Source organism: Stigmatopora nigra, chromosome 20, assembly GCF_051989575.1.
Source record: "Stigmatopora nigra isolate UIUO_SnigA chromosome 20, RoL_Snig_1.1, whole genome shotgun sequence".
Lineage (NCBI taxonomy): Eukaryota > Metazoa > Chordata > Actinopteri > Syngnathiformes > Syngnathidae > Stigmatopora > Stigmatopora nigra.
The window spans coordinates 1,680,482-1,693,654 of NC_135527.1; the positions used below are offsets into that span (position 1 = coordinate 1,680,482).

Here is a 13,173-nt window from a genome sequence, read left to right on the forward strand (position 1 = left end):
AATGATGGGGAAGTAGTCACAGCTGTGTTGGCCTGGGCAGGGCTTTGTCACAGGGGTGGAGCCACGGCTCCATGTACCTGTAGAGGAAAAGAAACCACCCCCTCCTACATAATGTGTGTCCAGGCTGCCAGCCGTAACAGCTTCGGAATGTTGAGTTTCATTTGTTAACAGAAAAAAAATGTTTAATTAGTATTGATAATTTCTATTTAAATGTTCTATTTGGATATTGATCAATGATGTATGTTACTGTCCAGGTTTACCAAACAGCTATTGATCTCTTTTTACAATTCTACTATATTATTTGCCTGCACGGATTGCTCTTATGAATATGAAAACATGTTTTAATATTAATCGGTTAATACGAATAAGTAAAAGCTATTAATTAATTATTCATTAATCCCGATACTCGCATCATGAAATATTTTTTTTTATACATGAAAGTGAAATTAATTTGAATACTGTTAAACCTGGAAAATACTTTGACATCTCTCTCTATATATTTTAACAGAGTTTATGTTAATGGGTTTATAAATGAAATGAATTAGTCATTTTGTTGGTTGTACTGATTGAGTTTTCAAAAACACATAACTAAAAAAATAATTTGGTTATAAATTTTCCATTAAAGAAAATGTTATTAATTCACACAATTTTCCGTAATATATAGTTTTTTAAAAATAAAATTGACCTGTCTCTTTTTTTGTTTTTCCCGTTTCAGGAAAAATCTTCGTCGCTTGTATGTAACGTCATCACCATTCGCCGTCTCGTCCGTTTGCTCTGGAACGGCGCTTGCTATTGTTTTGGAAAGCGATTTGCTTTTTCATCACTCCTTAGCCGTATGACTATTCCAATAAAATGTGGGCGAAATATACCTGAGCACACGCGTATAACCGTTTTGATCTCGAGATGTTTGGGTACACGTTGATATATTTTTTTGGCGTCCCTAGTTTAGCGTAGCCGAGTTTACCTGCTAGCGTAGGGTCAGCATGCAAACACCAAGCCCGAAAATGTCTGGTGAGTTGACTTTTCCTTTTTTTAAAATGAGAATTTGAGAAGAATCCAATTTTTTTCACAAATTCCTATGATGAAGCGACTCCTCAATTTCTAATTATGAAGGTTTTTTTCTCTCTCTTTCTCTTCGACGTAGCCAAATAGCTTAGCAAACATTTCGGCGTTGTGCGGAATTAATGAAAATTAGTGAAAAAATGTTCCTTTTAGTTCGCGTTATATTTTGGCCACAGTTCTGGCCACAGTTGTGTTTAATCTTTTTATTTATTCATTTTCTGAACCGCTTTATCCCAATTAGGGTCGCGGGGGGTGCTGGAGCCCATCCCAGCTGACCACACAGGTGGAGCTATAGTTTTCTTTACCAACTCATTTTTTGTCAGCAATTTTTAAATATTTGTAATAAGCTTTGAAGTCCCACATAGTACTTTATGCTATGACTAAAATAGTACAGAACTTACCAATACCATGAGTAAACTAATCTTTCATTAGGAAATGAGTGATTTCTACTCTTTTCTCTAGTCTTATGCGTAGGTACATTTCACCCAGAAAAATCAATATGGCGGAGAAAATAACTAAAAATATTTTTTGTGAAATATACATTGATCTGGAACACCTAACTCTCGAATGTCAAATTAAAATACTTCTACTTAAAAAAATAATTGGTTCCAGAACATTTCGTGAGTTGAACATTTTGTAAGTAGAGCAGTACTTTATATGGAAATACCGTATTTTCACGACTATTAAGCGCGTCGTAATTTTAGCCGCAATGTCAATAACGAGTGCTATTTCTGTATTTTAGACACACAAAGGCCGCGCCGTTCCTTTAGCCGCAGCCTGGCATGGCATATATATATTATTTATTGATGAATATGAACCGTTATAGCGCTGTCAACGGAAGCTGCCCCAGATGCTATTTCCGGTGCGCAGGGACTGCTGGGTTGCGTAGTTTTGTCAATACACTCAGGATGATAGCCAACACTAAAACACGTTTTTAAAAATGCAACGGAGGCAAAACTGAGTTTGGTTGTACATACTTTATTTATTTTTACAATGCACTCACTTCATCACCATCAAAACCTCTTCATTTTCGGTGTCTGAATTGAACAATTGCCCAAATGAGTACGGAACGCTGGGTCCCCTCTCTTCATTCTCTGAGTTGGCGTCATTGCCAAGCGGCTCTTCAGAAATGATGGCGGCTTTGGCAAAAGCTCGAACAACCGTGCAAGCAGACACGTTGCCCAGGCGGCCACAATCCAATCGCAAATCGTAGCGTAAGAAGCCCGGGGCTGTCTGCCACTCTTTGTGAAACTGTGTTCGCCAGCGATCATCCATTCGGTTATGCCGATGCCCCGCGGTTGTAGCGGTTGTAGTTCTCAAGCCTCCGGGAATGACGGCAAGCTCCAAGTTTTTATATATATAGTTCGCAGTCTAGCTTTGAATGCTCTGTACACGCCAACATCTAGCGGCAGGATTTCTTTAGTAAATACAGCCGAAATGACGGCCTGGTGTATTGAAGAACTGTGTGTGTTAAGAACTCTATTTCCCAGCAGTCACTGCGTAGTACTTTATCTACGGGAAAATAGTAGTCGGGGGCTGCTTGCCATAGTTGTCCTATGGACTGATTTATTTTAGTTTATCGTGATAACCATTTTAGTATTTGGTCCACATATAAAGCGCACTGGATTATAAGGCACTCTGTCTATTTTGAAGAAAATGTAAGACTTTTGTGCGCCTTATAGTCGTGAAAATATTGTACTCTAATTTGTTTCATGGTCCTCACAAAACTACCAACTAAACCCGTAAAAATTCATCACAGCGTCACGATTTTGTAGGAAAAGTGTTACGACACAAAAATGAGAGAAAATCATCATAAAATTATTTAAAAAGCCATTAAAACTTCATCTAGGCATAAGGTCAAGCACACTGGCAGTCAAAGAAACATGGAGGGTTGTTGTGAGAGAGCTAAGTAGAGTGGAGGGAAAATGTCAAGCAAGCAGTGCATCCGCGAAAATGTCAAAATAAAATCACAGATACAAAAAATGTATCAACGTTTTCGTAACTTGGATCTTTTTGTTGTATCTTGAGGCACTTAGAGGTATGTCTCTATAAGACTTTAAATCCTCAGTCTAACCTAAATTACTTCTCGTCAGATAGACCGTTGATAAAATATATCATTTATCTTTGTTTTGCAGCTTTCAGAAATGATCTTGGTGCTGATGGGCAGAGGTCTGGTGACTTTGAGAAGAAATTTGAGCTCCCCCAAGTCAAAAGGGAGGAGCCAGAGTTCCCTATTCAACAAAACAGAGAAGAACAACTTCTCATCAAAAAGGAGGAAAATGATTTCACCTGGTCAACTAGTGAGCCCATGAAGAGCAAAGATGATCTGGATGTGGCCAGTAGAGGGGCGGAGCTAGCAAACACCTCAAGGCCCCAAATTAAAGAAGAGGCAGAGCCAGAGTTCCTTCAACGGCAGCATATGAAAGAAGAGGAGCTTCCAATTAAAAAGGAGGAGCAAGATGTCATCAGGTCATCTGGTGAGCCTTCTAAGAGTGAAGATGATCTGGACGTGGCCAGCAAAGGGGCGGAGCCTGCACACGGTACCAACTTAACAAAAGGATGGCAAGCAGAGAATTTAATTGCTCCTTTATCAGATAGCGACGACTTGCTTTATGACGGTGAGGACGATGAAGGTGTTAAGAAAAAACCCAGTGGCGACAAACTCTACAAATGCGCCCAGTGTGGGAAAACATTTGGGAAAATGGTTAATTTGAAAAGACATATGGTGACCCACACAGGTGAGAAACCATTTTCCTGCTCAGTTTGTAGTCAAACATTCGTAGAGAAGCGTCTTTTAAAAAGACACCTGATAACCCACACTGGTGAAAAACCATATACGTGCTCAGTTTGTGGTAAAACATTCCCATACATGGAAAGCTTAAAAGCCCACACGAGAACCCACACTGGTGAAAAACTATTTTCATGCTCGGTTTGTGGTAAATGTTTTACAGAGAAGGGAAGTTTAAAAATACACTCAAGAACCCACAGTGGTGATAAACCGTTTTCCTGCTCAGTTTGTGGGCAAGCATTTACACAAAGGGGAAATTTAAAAACCCATGCAAGAACCCACACTGGTGAAAAACCATTTTCGTGCTCAATTTGTGGTCACTCTTTCTCTCGAAAGGGCCACTTGGAAAGTCATGTGAGAACCCACACAGGTGAAAACCCATTTCCGTGCTTGATTTGCGGTAAAGCTTTCAGTCAGAAGCAAAACTTGAAAGTTCACACGAGATCCCATACTGGTGAAAAACCATTTTCCTGCGCAGTTTGTGGTAAAAGCTACCCAGAGAAGGGAAGTTTAAAAATACACACAAGAACCCACACAGGTGAAAAACCCTTTATCTGTTCAGTTTGTGGTCAAGCATTTGCAGAGAAGCCAAAGTTAAAAAAACACACCAGAACTCATACTGGTGAAAAACTCTTTTCTTGCACAATTTGTGGTCAAGCTTTCTCTCAAACACACCAGTTAAAAAGCCACACAAGAACCCACACTGATGAGAACTCCTTTTCCCCACCATGTTAATGTTCAAACATTTTCACAGTAGGAAACCTGAAAAGAAAACTTAACAACCCACACGGGCGAAAAGCCGTTTTGCTTAATTTGTGGTTCAACATTTTGCCCCAAGAATTCCTTAAAAATACCCATAATAACCCACATTGGTCAGAAATCATTTTTCTGCTCAGTCTGTTGGATTAATTAAAAGATTTAAATGGCGAGTGTCGTTTGTGAGTCACATGTTGCTTAAATGAGTCTTCTGTGAACTTGGCCGTAAACAACAAAGAGATAAAAGTTAAATGTTTAATTTCATTTGATTTTTTCAATTAGCTTTGGAAGCCACATTCATGTCATATTGTTGGGTGGGAAAAAACTACTGTTTGATTTACTGTAATGATTTGCTCCATTACATGTTACGGGAATTTAAAGATGGTTTCTGTTTGGGTCTCCAGGTTGTGAACTTTGGAATATGATTTGGGCGATAAAAGTAAGTCTAATTTCCCCCACAAAAAATTCTGGTTTGAATTTTTATATATATATATTTATGAGGTGGAAAATAAATTAGGGAAATCACAATCGCTTTGTCTGTTTTGTTTCCGTCCATTTTCTCTCCTGTGCATGTCAACTTGTTCTGCTGCTCGTGTGAAATATTTGTCTACGTTTCTTTTAAGGCTGCAGCCATTTTGCAACGAATATTAGGTTGTTTTTATTTACACAGGCCGCTACACAGTAAACATGTTCCGTGTGGAATTTTGTCTTTGTAGCCGTACTCAAAATATTTGACCACATCTGTTTTTGGCACTTTTTCACTTCACGGCTTTGCTACGTTGCAGAATTTTTCAAAGTATATAAAAAAACTGCATAAAAATGTGTAAATCTACAAAAAAGCTTCCAGGCAGATGAAAAATGGTGGAAGTCAAGGCACCATTTTGTCTTTGCTAACATGGTTGGCTCTTAGCGCCGAAGAAGCAAATACCGCAGAAGAATGGGAGCGCAGAAAATAATAAATAACTTTTTTTTTATTAATATCAAATGGAGAGGAACTATTTTCACTATGAGTACATTTATTTAAAGTATTTAAAGTTATGAAGGAAAGTAACATTTAAAATGTAGAATATTTCAATAACAAAAGAGCTGTGTCTGTTTTATCAAGCAGGCCAGAAGCCATAAAAAAGAGGAGGCAGGACACCCCCTTTCCTTTGGGGTCCTTTTGGAAAATGAACGTGCATGGAACTTTAAGGAATGCAGGGTCAATAGGTCAATTAAAAACAGTTCCTTTAGTTAGCAATGGCAATGTTAGTGGAAAAATTGGCTTGGTGTTTACTGCTTTCTTAACAGGATACAGTGGTACCTCGAGATCCACGCTTAATGCCTTCCGGGACTGAGCTCATATGTCGATTTACTCTTATCTCAAATCAACGTTTCCCAAATAAATGAAATAAAAACAAATTAATTCGTTCCAAGCCTCTTAAAAAACAACAAAAACAGGACAACTCTACTAACACGTAGTTATTTTCATGTAGAATCTATGTGATTCTGTTCATAAATGTATGCTATAAAAGTTCAGTAGGCCTAGTTATCTGTATATAAAGGTCCTAATCGGTTATCACATTAAAGAAATAAACCTTATAAAATGGAGTTTCTTACAATTTTCCCCACACAGAATTCTTACCGGCCGGCTAAATAGCCATATGGGGCCATATAGGCTATTTGACCGGTTACCGGCTAAATAGCCCCTGGGACTATTTGACCGGTCACCGGCAAAATAGCCCCTGGGACTATTTGACCGGTTACCGGCAAAATAGCCCCTGTGACTATTTGACCGGTTACCGGCTAAATAGCCCCTGGGACTATTTGACCGGCTACCGGCTACGGAGACACTGCCTTCTCGTTTAGCCCTGTGGCTAACACAGAGTCCTCAAATTCTGCACGGAAAATGTCTCAGTTCTTTGCCAAATCCCCGGACATGTTCATGGCCTCTGGCCACGGAATCACATTGTTTGCCATTGCTTCTAGTTTTAGCCAACCACTCCTGACACCATGTTTCGGATCGTGTCTTTATTCAGTTGAATACAAACAATAGCGCGTGGCATTATGGGTAGAACTGAGAACGTGTTACAATGATGAAACACTAGATGCCGGTAACTGCTCACTACACAGTACTATAATCTGTAACAGCGAGTGGCGATGACGTCATATGAAAGGAAGATTTTGCCTTCAGACGGCGAAAAAAGCTTAAAAAAGAGAAAAGAAAAAAAGAATAGAAATTCGAAATATATTGTGGAAATGTGTGTGAATTATAAACCATTTCTCCGGTGTAAAAATGATAACCAACTGTTTTTTTAGTCATTTCGTTTTAAAAACTCATACAATCAATACAACCAAAATTATAGAGAAATCATTTCATTTATAAATTCCATTCGGGTATAAACTCTGTTAAAATATATAGAGGCACAAGTTTTTGCCAGGTTTAACAGTATTAAAAATTAATTATACAAAAAGCTAATTGATGGCACGAGTATCGGAATTAATGAATATGCCACTTAGTTATACGTACTATTATCCTATTATAATTAAAACAAGTTTTCATATTCATAAGAAAAATAGGTTAAGCCAAACAAGGTATATTAACAGGGGTTTACTCTTCTAATTTGTCTTTTAATTTCAGTCACTTAACTAAATTTAAGTATTGACGACGTTTCTAGAATTATTCACTTTACGGATTCAACTTCAGTCATACACCTTATAAATGTGCGACTTTATTTAGCTTAGCTTCGCTAGCTAGCCGCTATCAAAAAACAATCGTCTCCATCAACACGTCGTCACAAAAGCCGAATTCATGTGTTCGAAATGTCCGCCATGAAAACAACAACATCGAAGTTGCAAGAGGAACTTTTTGACGTAAAAGAGGACCTTACACGTCACCACCACCACCCCGTTGAATGCAAATTAATGCAAGCAAAAGTTTTTCTTCACAGACTAGGTGGGTTCACGTTTGATGAGCATTTGTTTACAGTGAACGGTATGACTTATATTTTCCGTGTACAAATGTTATTCTATTGACGTTGCAACCTACGTGAGACTATTTAGGTGTGTACATATTATTATCTTCCAATTACATTTTAAAAGCCTGCATTTGGGAATACTACCCGTGGATTACAATATTTTATATGAGTGAAGACGTTGACTGCGTTTATTGGTCCAATAATTCATGAAACAAAATAAACTCCAGCCCACACAGCCGTACCCCAATTTCGAAAATTCTCAAATTCACACTTCAATTTCGACAAAAGCGTAATTGTCATCAAACCCAGCTGTGTATGATGAAATTGGTAGTGCTTCTCCACAAGGTGCGGTTTCCCGGAAAAAGGCCCAAATAAGGGATAATTTTAGACTTGTTGGCATTCTGCTGCGATGGATACATCGCATCACCCCTCGTGCGCAACTAAATCCCGGCAACTGCAGAAAAAGTTTGCCTCGCAGATGCCAACAAAGAAAAAAACGGATCACTTACCTCCCACTGTCTCCTCACTTACCTTCAGTCAGTCAGTAGAAGGCAGATCGCCGCACGTCCTTCATGTTACCTCACCCCAAAGTTATTACACAGAAGGAATTGTGTGTCGTTCTACCGCAAGTTCAGAGTCCTGATGGCTGTTGGAAAAAAACTTTCCTTAAGCCTATTTGTCCGTAATTTTGTGAGACCTGTAGTGTCTGCCAGAGGGCAGCAGCTGGAACAGGTTCTGACCAGGGTGGTGTGGGTCCCCGGCAATGTTCCCGGGTCTGCTGAAGTAAGGATGGCCGGCAATGTCTTCCAGTGAGGGCAGAGAGCAGTCGACAATCCTCTGGGCAGTGTTAATCACTCTCTGCGTTGCCTTTTTGTCTGCTGCTGTGCTTCCAGCATACCACACTGTAATGCAGTATGCCAGGATGCTCTCCACAGTGGCTCTATAGAAGGTCCTCAGAAGCTTAGGAATTTAAAGGGCTGGACCCTGTCTACACATACTCCATTTATGAGGAATAGGGCCAGATCTGTGCTGTGTTTGCGAAAGTCCAGCATTATTTCTTTACTTTTCCTGGTGTTCAGTGTGAGATTGTTCACCGAGCACCACGAAGATAGTTTGTTGACCTCATCTGTGTGCCGACACATTCCCTCCTGAGATGAGTGGGTTACACCACCACAGTGGTGTCAGCGGGTGGGTGTACAGTCGTATTTGTACAGGGAGTACAAAAGAGGACTCCGTACACAGCCTTGAGGGGAGCCAGTGCTCAGTGTAATGGAGGAAGAGAGGTGGGGACCAAGTCTAACAGTTTGTGGTCGGTTGGTTAAGAAGTTCTTTATCCAGCAGCAGATGGAAGAGGATAGTCCAAGGTGGGAGAGTTTGTTAGCCAGAATGTCTGGTATTGTAGTGTTGAAAGCTGAGCTATAGTCAATGAAAAGCATTCTCACGTAATTCCCATGGTGCTCCAGGTGGCTCAGTGCTGTGTCGAGCTATGGCGATGGCGTCTTCAGTAGACCTGTTTGCTCTATAAGCAAACTGATGAGGGTCAACTGAGGGAGGGGATGTATCCATGATATGGCGGGCGACCAACTTTTCAAACACTTCATGATCACAGGCGTAAGTGGAACAGGCCTATAATCATTCAGGGTGTTAATGGTTGGCTTTTTCAGGACAGGGATAATGGTGGCTAACTTCAGGCCGGATGGAATGATGGATTGTTGCAGGGGAGAATCGAAGATCTTTGTGACAACACCAGTCAGCTGGTCAGCACAGGCTTTGGACCCTTTCCGTCATGGCCAGCAGCCTTCCTGGTGTTCACAGTCCGCAGTACTTGTCTCACTTCATGTTTCTGAAGCTCCAGTGTACTGCTGAAGTTGGTGGTGGATGTGTTGAGACTGGGTCTGATTTGTCAGTCTCAAAGCGGGCAAAAAAACGGTTCAGTTCCTCTGCTAGTGGGGCATCTGCGTTAACAGACACATTATTGTCAATGTAATTGGTAATTTTTCATCTTCCCCGCCACATCTTCTTTGGGTTTCTTTCTGTGAAGTACTCCTCAATTTTCCTTTTATATGCTGCCTTGGCTTTTTTCATGCCTCTCTTCAGGTCTGCTCTGGCAGCGCTGTATTGTACCTTATCCCCTGACCTGGAGGCAGTGTTGCGGCATTTGATGAGTGTTGGTGTCTCCTTGGTTATCCAGGGTTTTTGGTTAGGAAAAACCCGTATCCCTTTATTAACAGCGGCGTTGTCCAGGCAGTTTTTGATGTAGGGAAATACGGTCTCCGTGTAGTCCTGGAGGTTGTGGTGTTCAAAAAGTCAGGTGCTACTTATTTTAGAAGACACCTGATTGGTTAAAATGTCGGCACTAGATCGGTTGGAACAAATACCAGGACCCATTGCAGCCCTTGGCTGAATCGGTTTGACACGTGGTCTAGAGTTTTAGCTCCTCTGGTGTGTCACTTCACGTACTGGATAAACGTGGGGAGACTCTTTAAACATGCTTTGTTGAAGTCACAAGCGACAATAAAGACTCCACTGGGGTGGTAAAGCTGCTGTTTGTTTACAGCCGCTAGCAGGAGGCTAAGTGCCGTGCTAACATTAGCATCCGGTGGGATGTAAACAGCCATTACAATGACAATTGTTAGCTCTCTAGGTAGATAGAAGGTTCTGCACCGTACTACCAAGAGCTCTAAATCCCGGGAGCACCTTGATGCGCGTGAGAAAGTGGTGAGCATTGCACGGGAATACTACAACTTGAATTGTTCGACCGTCCGTACCATTTGTAAACAGAAAGATCGAGCAGCAGGACCCAAATGTTGAACGTTGCACAAAGGTTGCAAATCAATTGAATGATGTCATACAGTGCTACCGCATTTATGATGAAAAAAAATGACTGCAATCGTCATTAAATAGCTTCTTTCGGACAGTTCCTAGTAAATTTCTCTCTACATCTCTCTAATGTATGGATATAGTACTGTGTATTCTCTCCATTTTATTAAATGTTTTTTTCAGTACAAACAAATGCTGGTTACGTATACAAGCCTTAAACATACAAATACACGTATATAGGCCTTCAATATACTTATATAGGCCTTAAACATGTATTATAATACAAAATTTAGCACTGAATGAACTTACGCACAAATTCAATTTATGAACAAGCGCTTGGAACGTAACTCGTTCGTTAGTAGGGGAGTGTCTGTACTCGGAAGCGGTACTTGGTGGGGTTACTTCCTTAGCTTAATAGCTAGGCCCGCCCGGCATCCATTTCTTTCCCTTTGCCGCCTCCGTCGTACGCTGAGAGGTCTGACTATTCACGGACATCCCGTTGGTCTCGAGATGTACTCCGGGATATTGTAGGTCCGTTGGTAATCTGATGTGATGTATATATCGCATCTCCTCCCGAGAGTAATTCAATCCTGGAGACTAGAAAAAGTTTGCGTTGCAGATTTTAGTAAATAACGATAAGATTGAGAAAACACAACACCAAACAGGAGAGCATAGAGCCACTGTACCCGTGCGCGCCACCATCTTGATAACTTTGTTGGATCCGTGGATCCGGAGGAAAAAATTTGGGGCTGAGGATTCTTTTGCGGCGCCTCAATGGCAGCGGAGGACAAAGGTTGCGTGTCGTTGTATAACGGTGATGTAGTGTTGAAACCGTGGTTATATTCTACATGTTCCTTTTTTTTCTCCAATGATTTAATAGCTTCATAATGTTCATTGAACTTGTCAACATTCCCACTGTGATTGATTGTTTTGTGACAAAATGAATGTATGGCACACTTCCGTTTGGTTTCATTTCTGTAAACAAGAAATTCAGTCATTTTATAATTATAAAATGGTCGATCATTTATCTTTCTGTCTTTGCAGGTTTCAGAAATGATTTCACCTGGTCACTTTGTGAGTTCGTGAAGAAGGAAGATGTTCTGGGCGTGGCCAGCGGAGGGGCGGAGCCTGCAAACACCACAACATTGCCCCTGATCAAAGAGGAGGAGCCAGAGTTCTCTCAACAGTGCAAAAGAGAAGAGCAAACCCCATTCAAAAATGAGGAATGTGTCAATTGGTCAACAGGTGAGCCTTTCAAGAGTGAAGATGATCTGGGCGTGGCCAAAAGAAGGGCGGAGCCTGAAAACCTCAACTTGGCTCCAAATTATAGAAGAGGAGCCAGAATTTCCACAACAGTGCAAAAAAGAGCAATTTCCAATCAAAAACGAGGAATGTGTCAAATGGTCAACTGGTGAACCTTCCACGAGTGAAGATGATCTGGGCGTGGCCAACAGAGGGGCGGAGCTTCTGAGCAACAGCTCAACAGAAGGATGGCGAACAGAAAATGTAATTGCTCCTTTATCAGATGGCAAATACTTGCTTTTTGACGATGATGATGTTGAAGATGTTTGTCAGGAGTGGCTGGATTGCCCCTCCTGGCATGACGTCACAATTATTATCAGCTGTGGCTAATTACGTGATTAGATTATTTTTGGTATTTAAGCATTATGGTTTTCTGTGAACGCTGTCGGATCGTTCTGGTTTCGTTTCCTGTTTTTCCTCGTAGTCATTGCCGTTCCCATTGACGCCACGCCACGCTGCATGTTCTTTTCGTTTCATAATGAATGATCAAGCTAAGTTGTTTATGTTATGTTACCCCGTTTATTAAATCAACCTACAAGAGCAACAGATCTGCCTCCCCTTTTCCATTTACTTCGGCGACTCTGCATCTGGGTTCAACTTCCCCTCCGATCGGGTCGCACTACGCGGCGCGATCGTAACAATGTTAAGAAAAATCCCACTGATGACAAACTCTGCAAATGTTTTCAGTGTGGGAAAACTTTTGGGAAAAAGTGTTCTTTGAAAACACACATGATTAGCCACACTGATAAGAAATCCTTATCATGTACAGTTTGTGGTCAAACATTTACACACAAGGGAAACTTAGCTCTTCATGAAAGAACACACAGGTGAAAAACATATTTCGTGTTCAATTTGTGGTAAAAGATTTACAGAAAAGTGAACGTTAAAAAGGCACACAACAACCCACACTGGCAAAAAAAACTTTTTCCTGCTCAGTTTGTGGTCAAGCATTCTCACAGAAGGGAACCTTAATTAGTCATGCAAGAACACACTCAGGTGAAAAACCATTTTCGTGTTCAGTTTGTGGTCAAGAATTCACAAACAAGGGAAACCTAAAAACGCACACAAGAACCCACACAGGTGAAAAAACGTTTGCATGTTCAGTTTGTGGTAGAAGATTCACAGACAAGGGAAATTTAAAAACCCACACAGGTGAAAAACCATTTTCGTGTTCGGTTTGTGGTAAAAGATTTACAGAGAAGGGAAACATAAAACAACACACAAGAACCCACACTGGTGAAAAAACAATTTCCGTGTTCAGTTTGTGGTAAAGCCTATTCTAAAAATGAACACTTGCAAATCCACACAAGAACACACACTGGTGAAAAAACATTCTCCTGCTCAGTTTGTGGTGAAACTTTTACACAGAAGGGACACTTAATTATTCACACAAGAACCCACACTGGTGAAAAAACGTTTTCGTGTTCAGTTTGCGGTCAAAGATTCACACGGAAAGTACACTTCATTAGTCATGCAAGAACACACACG

The 13,173-nt window shown here is 40.7% G+C and overlaps 1 protein-coding gene across 4 annotated transcripts; it reads left to right on the forward strand.

The window, feature by feature from the left end:
* The first annotated feature begins 761 nt into the window (after positions 1-761).
* LOC144213456 (uncharacterized) lies at positions 762-12,714 on the forward strand. 4 transcript variants are annotated; one of them, XM_077741933.1, is made up of 3 exons: positions 762-1,011; positions 3,198-3,602; positions 11,428-12,714. In XM_077741933.1, exons 1-3 carry the CDS (start codon positions 984-986, stop codon positions 11,796-11,798), a joined length of 804 nt encoding a protein of 267 aa, XP_077598059.1. In that variant the 5' UTR covers positions 762-983; the 3' UTR covers positions 11,799-12,714. The 4 variants fall into 4 exon arrangements, with proteins under 4 accessions (XP_077598059.1, XP_077598058.1, XP_077598057.1 ...); XM_077741932.1 differs by having other exon boundaries at positions 3,198-3,680; positions 11,428-12,713; XM_077741931.1 differs by having other exon boundaries at positions 3,198-3,800; positions 11,428-12,710.
* The last annotated feature ends 459 nt before the right edge of the window (positions 12,715-13,173 follow it).